Below are 7,591 nucleotides of genomic sequence, written 5' to 3'. Positions count from 1 at the left end.
GAATAACGGTTCAATGACCGTAGTCTCATGTAACTCCCCTCGACTTTAAATCGCGTCTGGCAAGAAAACCAGTATTTATCGGTAACCGCGGCGGTGAGATCTCACCGATGAGATCGTCGCGCGGTAACAGGAACATTTGTCGTTCCCCGGATGGTCGATATGAACCAGGAAAAAGCAATGGCAAAAAACAAGCGAAGGATTTATTTAAACAAAGGGCGCGGCAACGGTGATCACCGTGGACTGCTGTTCTTACTTTAGTTTTCAAGACCTCGATTGGAGCCAATCACATCTAGCCAGGGTGCCAATAATGGTGGGTTGATAGGATCAGCATCGAGGTAGCTATACCACGACATCACACTCAGTCGCATAGGGCTGGGAAGGCAAAACAAAAAGAAGAAGGATTAAAGCCGATGCCCAACCATACCTCTGATCCTCTATTCCGACTGGATCTAGTTCATCATGTCGTCGTCATGCTCGACGACGCCGGCACTGATGCCTTAGACCCGTCGAACAAAAGTCCCTGGAGCAAGCAGGGCCACGCAAAGGGAACCCTGCGATCTCTCAATCCTTGTTCACCACCACTACTACTACCACCACCACCACCCCTAGCATAGGTCTGACAACGACCGACTCTAGACTCCTCGTCGCTCGCTGAACGACATCATATAACTACAGCAGAAGGTTGAGCAAGACCAGACCATGAATCTTCGTTTTGCTTCCACCCAAAACCTTTTTTTTATAGTGGAGTCTCGTTAGGTCTCGTTAACTTTTTGACACTTGTCTGGCCCACCAACCAGGATACCAATTGTCCGTTGAGAGTATTCCGCCAGATCATATAAGTGGTTGTCACCGCACCGTGCGGTGGACTGACCGTTCGGGCACTCGAGCAACAACAAAAGGAGCAATTAGGGGGAGCTTCCTCCGGAATCTTTATAATCTTTACTTTGCTCTCAACGTCCGACCTGTTCGCAAGATTTTCTCCTGTCTGAAGCACTCCAAGTCTACACCAATCTGCTCGACCCTAGAGCGCTCCGCGCATCCGGCCGATTGCGTTGTTGATACAAGGTAAGTGAGAGGCTCCATTTGATATGCCGGATCGATTTCTTACTCCGAGGCGCCCGTTTATTTGTGTGTGGGTGGATTGGATTTCTTATTATCTACCGTTATTATGAGTTAACCCGTTTGTGGACGCGGACGGATCTTGAGACCCATCGAACCAGTTCGTTGACTTACAGAGGATCTTTTCCTAGACTGTTTTCTTTTTCTTTGCCCACTTTAGTCGTTCATTTCATATTTTGACGGGCTGGTGGGCGACTTGACATCTTAAACTTGAAAAAGGAAAAAAGAAAAAATGGGGTGGGCTATGATGCAAAAATGCGCCGCCGCATGACATCGAACCCTCGTTTTTTCCTTCTCCATTGGTGTATTTTCTTCTAATATTTTTTTATTTCGAATATTTTGCTTTTATTTTTTTTTTGTCTTTTTTTTTTTTTTTTTTTTTTTGGCCTTTCACTTTTTGTTGTTCCTCTACTTCAATTTCTAGATTTCGTTTGGGTGTTCTGGACTGCACTCTATTTTTTTTTTTACCCACCATCTTCTTTCTGTGGAAAAATGTTTTGGTTTCAACTGTCGTTCCATTCTGATGGTTAATGCTGTGCCTCTAATCTTTTTAACTTGGGTCGTGCACTTACTGATCACCAGCCAAAGACCCGATAGGGAGGATCCGCAACTTCTCCAGCATTACCTTTTCCGCGCTCATGCTACCATTGATGCCGCAATTCAGCCCATAACTGGCTCGGATCCAGTCTATTAGCCCCTCCCATGATTACTACTATCTTTCCCTTTTAAGCCGATTTCTGCCCGGTTCATCCACTGTGCGCGCCTGTGGCTAAGACCTTGGAGGCTTCGTATTGGTTAATTCGCAGGGGGCATTGTGAAGATTGCAAGACCCCCAAGGGAAAAGTCACGAGAGAAGAGAAATAGAGGACAAGAAATTGCACGTGGGGCAATTGAGTGCGACGACTGTCTATCAGCCAGCCCTTTGACAGAGAGAAAGAGAGAAAGAGACAGAGAGAGAGAGCGAGAAAGAGAGAGACAAGCCTAACGCATCAGAGCGAGACAAGAACTGAGGAGAAGGGAACGGACATCGAGTGAGAAGGAAAAGAGGGACTGTCACAAAGTCGGAGGATTCACAGAATCAAAAGCCACAAAAAGGAGGACGAAGAAAAGACAGGCGCCTGACGTCCTGACCGTTTTGTGCCCCTCCTTGGTCTCAGGTCTCATCAGCATCGCCGTCATTCTGTGCCGCGCCTGGATTCGTCTCCAGTACTTTGACTATCAAACCTCACCCCTCCTTCCGGATACCCCTCGGGCTGTTTGGCGGGGCTCATCTCCTCAAGTTGCGGGCCTTCATGGTCTGCTCGGTCTCCTGTTCTGCCACGCAGTCTTTCGTTACCCTAAAGCAAACGGAAACCCCCCCTCCCCCAGAAAGTCATTGTCCTTCCCAGCAGATGCATCTTCCCTAAACCCTCCTCTCCTTGTACTACCATCCCTCCCCCCCAGCTGCAAGTGCATGTAAAGAAAATCCTGTTTCCCCCTTCCCCAATATGTCTCGTCGACGTGCTTCTCATAGCGAACCAATGGGCTTATCATCCGCGATGAATGAGGCGTTTGCCTATCCGTTCTCTGGTACGCAGCAGAACAATGCTCCACCACGACGGGGTCCGATCGAGGGACCCAACGGACGAAGGTTGATTCGTAGAGTCACCTGGCGATCCTCCACATACAAATTGATGGCATGTCTATGGGTGTTGGGTGTCTTTTATATTGTCTGGCTCATCCGAGACATCTTCTATTTGCCTTTCACTCCTTCGCCGAAGGGCCCCATCCACCCCGAGTCTCAGACCGAGTAAGTTCGGGCCCTGCCGTCCCTTTTCCCTGGCTTCCCGCGAGTCAGTTGATGGCCAGAGTTACTTATTCAGCCCGTCCTGATACATACTTTAGTTTACTGGCGCATTATGTGGGTCGACGAGAATGCGGCATCTCTTCGCAGTCACTCTACAATACCCCGTCCACCGGGGATGGCCGTGCATCCCATCCCCTGTACTGTTCCACCCGTGATGCACTGCTCAGTGCCATGAGCAACGGGGGTCGTCATGGTTTCGATGCTGCATACACCTCCCAAGGCAAGTGAACCGATTACAGTGACCCCGCCGTCAGGCGGAACCGTCCGGGAAATCCTTTCAGACAGCAACCTATCCTTCGGGACCCTCTAGCTGACTCACATCATCTAGATTGTGCCTATCACTGGTACTCTAGCCTTGAGGTGTGTGAGATCTTGCACAGGTTTGATGGAGTTATATTTGTGGGGGATGATGCCTTGGCCGACGCCTATGCGGGGTTCAACATCCTTCTGCGAGAAAACCTAGCGACCGGCTCTCTGAAAGATTGGGACATGGATAAGGACTTGAGGCAGCAATGTAGATGCGAGTCTCAATTCACTCAAGCTGCTTGTCTACCGCTGCGCATCACCTCGAGTGAGGAGGTGTACGCACAAAACGGCGGCCCTGCCATGCGAACTCCATACTCGTGCCCCTCCCGTGAGTAATCTCTTGGTTTTGCGATGCTCCAGGCTCTATTTAGGGCTCAGATGTTGACATCGGATTAATTCTAGGTGTATCTCATGCTTTCCTCCCCGCTGATGGGTCCACGGCTTCCAAGAGCACCCACGACCACTTCCGCCGCCTGACCGGAAGAGCGACTGACCGAAGCAAGCCTGTCCCTGTTATCCTGAGTCTCTCGCTTGCAACGTCATACTCTCTACCAGCAGCCCAGAAGAGCATGGACGAATGGATGTCCATGGCCAAAGCAACCAAACACAGCACACCTTTCCTCTGGGTGGGTCCCACCGCTCCTGGTCTCCGGAAGGACGCCAGGGACAACATCTACGCATCCAGCTGGCAATACTCGCAAGAAACTATCAAGGAAGCTCGTGCTCGCGGCATGGATGCTTTAGGGGTGTATAATGCGACCTTGCAGGCCGATAGTTGGGACGGAAAACACTATGGCGAGCAAGTTGCACTAGTGCAAGCAATGATGGTATGCCACGCCCTGCTCCTACTTTTGGTTGGAACAATCTTGGGAACTAATGATACAAGATTGTCAACTGGCTATCGACTCTCTGAACAAGTATTTGCTGGATCCACCAACCGTGGCACTGATTCGACTTTCGACTGCGGGAGAGACACAATCTGGTGAAAAGGTCTGATGAGGATGACCTTGAGTGAACGCAAGGAAATACATATGATATAAGACCACGGCATGGTGCGTTTCTCTTACAGTCCTCATGTTACATGTTCGTGATTGCCCTGCATGTTAACCCACTTATGCCATTATGCATGTCATCCCCGCCTCACCACATGGCCTATTACATTCCCTGACACCCTAACCAGACACTGCCGTTTTGCTAACGTGAGCTTTTATTCCAGCAGTAGCTCCACCCCAGCACGGACATATCCTAGGGCATCGCTCCAGTTGCCCTGTTCTCTGATCACTTCTTTCAAACCCTCTCCATAAGTTCATACTCGCAAACATCTCGACTCCATTTCCCTGCTCTTTCCCATTTGTAGGATGATTCTTCGGGGTAAAAAGTCCTTTGTGCTGATACTCCACCCTTGCGTTCGGCTTACTGTCTGTCTATTCTGTTGTGTTCAGTTTCGTTTAGTTTCATCTGTTTCATCTGTTCAGTTTTATTTTCGTGTTGCGCAATTTCTTTGTGGGCGGATAAGAATTTTATAGATAGACTATGACATTACGACTTTCAAACTGATCTACTGGCAACTGCAGTGCCGTCCACGGTTCACCCGAGGCCCCGTCCTGGCGTCAGGTCCACGGGTCACGGGTCCCGTGTCCAGGTCCGGGTCTCGGGGGTGCCAGACTGGGCTCAGGCTGGGCTTGTTGGTTTTCTTTCCTCACTGGGAAGGTTTCACAAGGGCTCTCTCCCTCTCTCTCTCCGAGTTGTTATTTTTCTTCACTTTTTCTTTTTTTTCTTTTTTTTTTTCCCTTCCTCGTTCTATTTGTTTAAACGTCTGCTTGCCTTATTTTCAAGGTTTGTCCAGGGGGGTCATATCTACTCAACTCTTGGATTATATAATGTGTAATTAGTGTCTATCTCAATTCTTTGCTGGAAGGCCCGCTGCTCCTACAGATTACAAAGTCTAATCTGCTCTTTCAACTCAATATCTCATCTCGACAATCAAACGGATAATACTCCTTCCATATCATGATTAAGGTTGAAACGTATATACATAACCCGTTTCAGAAACGTGACCTCCAATCCTTCCATAGTTCTGATCCATGCTAGAACACCCACCCCTACATCCGGACCCTGCCTTTCTTTCTTCCCTCTTCTTTGTTTTTCTTTTTAAGATCAAGACGGCAAATCCTGCACAAGCTACCAGAACCAGAAGAAACTTTTCTTGCTGCCTTGTCTACACGTCACAGAGACGACCCCCGTAAACAACTCACAACCATACGGTCAACAATCTATACATACAAAGCAGCAGTCTCCGCCTTAGCGAGCTGCGCCTCATAAGGCTGCAGGGCCTTCTTGACCTCGGTGGAGGTGAACTTCTCCACCTGCTGCGGGGCACGACCGACAAAGGTGCTGGGGTCGAGGAGCTGGTCTAGCTCGTCCAGGATGGGAGCGAAGAAGGCGGTGCGGCGGACGCGGTCGAGGAGGTCGTTGTCCTTGCCGTGCTTCTTGACGTTGTCGGCGGCTTGGTGAGAAAGGACGCCTGCGGGGCCATTGGGTTAGATTGAGAAGGGGCAGGGGGAGGTGTAAATGGGGTAAAAAAGAGGTTACGTACGGATTTCCTCGTGGGCGTCCTGGCGGGAAAGACCCTTCTTGACGCAGGCCATGATGATCTGAAGTGTTGTTAGTATTATTGTTGTTGTGATAAGAGAGGAGTGTGTTGGGGTGAGGGTAATTGGTTTTGTCGGGCGAGTCTTACGTTCTCACTGTTGATGGTTTGTTAGCTGGGGTTTTCCAACTGTGGGAGTAAGAAAATACAAGACTTACGTGGCCATGAAAGGAAGCTCATCGTTGACACGACGCTTGATGACCTCGGGGTAGACGACGAAGCCGGAGGTGACGTTGTCTGTAAGATTGTTGGTCAGCATCTTGACGTCGTCGGGGCTGGAACCTGTAACTTACTCAGGAGGATGAGACAGGCGTCAGCGGAGAGGTAGAGCTCGGGAATGCTGATACGGCGGATGGCGCTATCGTCCTGTTCATTGGCTGTTAGAGAGGTTTCGTGTTGTAGAAATAAGGACTGTAACTTACTAGCGAGCGCTCGAACCACTGGGCGGAGTAGGTGTCCAAACCGTCCTTGGGGAGGTTTTGAAGGTGTCTTCCGAGAGAGCACAGGCGCTCAGAACGCATGGGGTTACGCTTGTAGGCCTGTGAAAGGACAAGCTGGTTAGCCATTGTTCAGTAGCTCGACATTGAATGCTGTAGCTCACCATCGCGCTGCTGCCAATCTGATCCTTCTCAAAGGGCTCTTCGACCTCCTTGAGCATGGCCAAGTGGCGGATATCGATACCAATGCGCTCGCAAGTGGCACCGAAAGAGCCCAAGGCATTGCCCACATCGACGTCGATCTTGCGGGAGTAAGTCTGACTGGAGATGATGAAAGCAGAGTCGAACCCGGCCTTCTTGGTGACCAGCTCATCCAGCTGCTCGACCTTGTCGTGGTCTCCGTTGAAGATCTGGAGGAAAGAGGCCTGAGTACCGGTGGTACCCTTCACACCACGGAAGCGCAAGTCATCGCGGGCTCTCTCGAGGTTGCGCAGGTCCATGAGCAGGTCCTGGATCCACAAGCAAGCTCTCTTGCCAACGGTGACGAGCTGAGCAGGCTGACCGTGGGTGAAACCCAGGCAGGGCAGATCCTTGTACTGCTTGGCGAAAGCAGACAGCTTGTCGATGACGACGGCAAGCTTGGGGATCAGGATATCGAGACCGTCGCGGAGGAAGATCAGGTCAGCATTATCCGTGCAGTAGCACGAAGTAGCACCCCAGTGGATGATACCAGCGGCAGCGGGAGCGACCTGGCCATAGGCATGGACGTGGGCCATGACGTCGTGTCTCCGACGCTTCTCCTCCTCCGCGGCAACCTGGAATTCATCGTCCTGAATGACCAGGTGAGCCTTCATCTGCTCAATGGCCTCATCCGAGATGGCCAAACCGAGTTCTGGGAGAAGGGGCCTTCCGATTAGTCGGCAGCTCGCAGACTGCGGTATGGAGAGAGAGCTGTGCACAGCAGCAAAGGATAATCACCTTTTTCCGACTCGGCAAGCCACAGCCACAGCTGTCTCCAGGTAGAGAAGCGGTTCCGGGGAGAGAAGAGGTACTTCATCTCATTGCCTGAACACCCAAACAACAATTAGTCCGATATCGCTCCGGCTGGCGGGTATCGTCAAGGAGGTGTTGGGAGGGACTTACTCGCATAACGCGAGTTGAGAGGGGTCTGGTAGACATCATTGCTGGAAGACATCCTGTCAGAAGTGGACCGAAATGGTTTCCACAGGAATT

General features: G+C 50.7%; 2 protein-coding genes across 2 annotated transcripts; one reads left to right on the top strand and one right to left on the bottom strand.

The window, feature by feature from the left end:
• Window positions 1-2,606: 2,606 nt before the first annotated feature.
• BP01DRAFT_383748 (uncharacterized protein) lies at window positions 2,607-4,184 on the top strand (the record flags this gene model as incomplete). The annotated part of the gene is made up of 5 exons (XM_025577441.1): window positions 2,607-2,908; window positions 3,004-3,189; window positions 3,319-3,599; window positions 3,674-4,098; window positions 4,158-4,184. 5 exons carry the CDS (start codon window positions 2,607-2,609, stop codon window positions 4,182-4,184), a joined length of 1,221 nt encoding a protein of 406 aa, XP_025430240.1.
• A 1,087-nt stretch (window positions 4,185-5,271) lies between these two features.
• On the bottom strand, window positions 5,272-7,553 carry ade13 (adenylosuccinase ADE13; the record flags this gene model as incomplete). Its single annotated transcript, XM_025578172.1, has 9 exons — window positions 5,272-5,795; window positions 5,868-5,925; window positions 6,012-6,018; window positions 6,080-6,158; window positions 6,215-6,287; window positions 6,344-6,460; window positions 6,523-7,250; window positions 7,337-7,423; window positions 7,502-7,553. The coding sequence occupies 9 exons, from the start codon at window positions 7,551-7,553 to the stop codon at window positions 5,545-5,547; spliced, it is 1,452 nt and encodes a 483-aa protein (XP_025430239.1). The 3' UTR covers window positions 5,272-5,544.
• Between the last annotated feature and the right edge of the window lie 38 nt (window positions 7,554-7,591).

Source organism: Aspergillus saccharolyticus (genome assembly GCF_003184585.1).
Source record: "Aspergillus saccharolyticus JOP 1030-1 unplaced genomic scaffold BP01scaffold_21, whole genome shotgun sequence".
Taxonomy (NCBI): domain Eukaryota; kingdom Fungi; phylum Ascomycota; class Eurotiomycetes; order Eurotiales; family Aspergillaceae; genus Aspergillus; species Aspergillus saccharolyticus.
The sequence above is the reverse complement of the archived record's forward strand: the minus strand, read 5'-3'. Positions and strand labels throughout refer to the sequence as shown.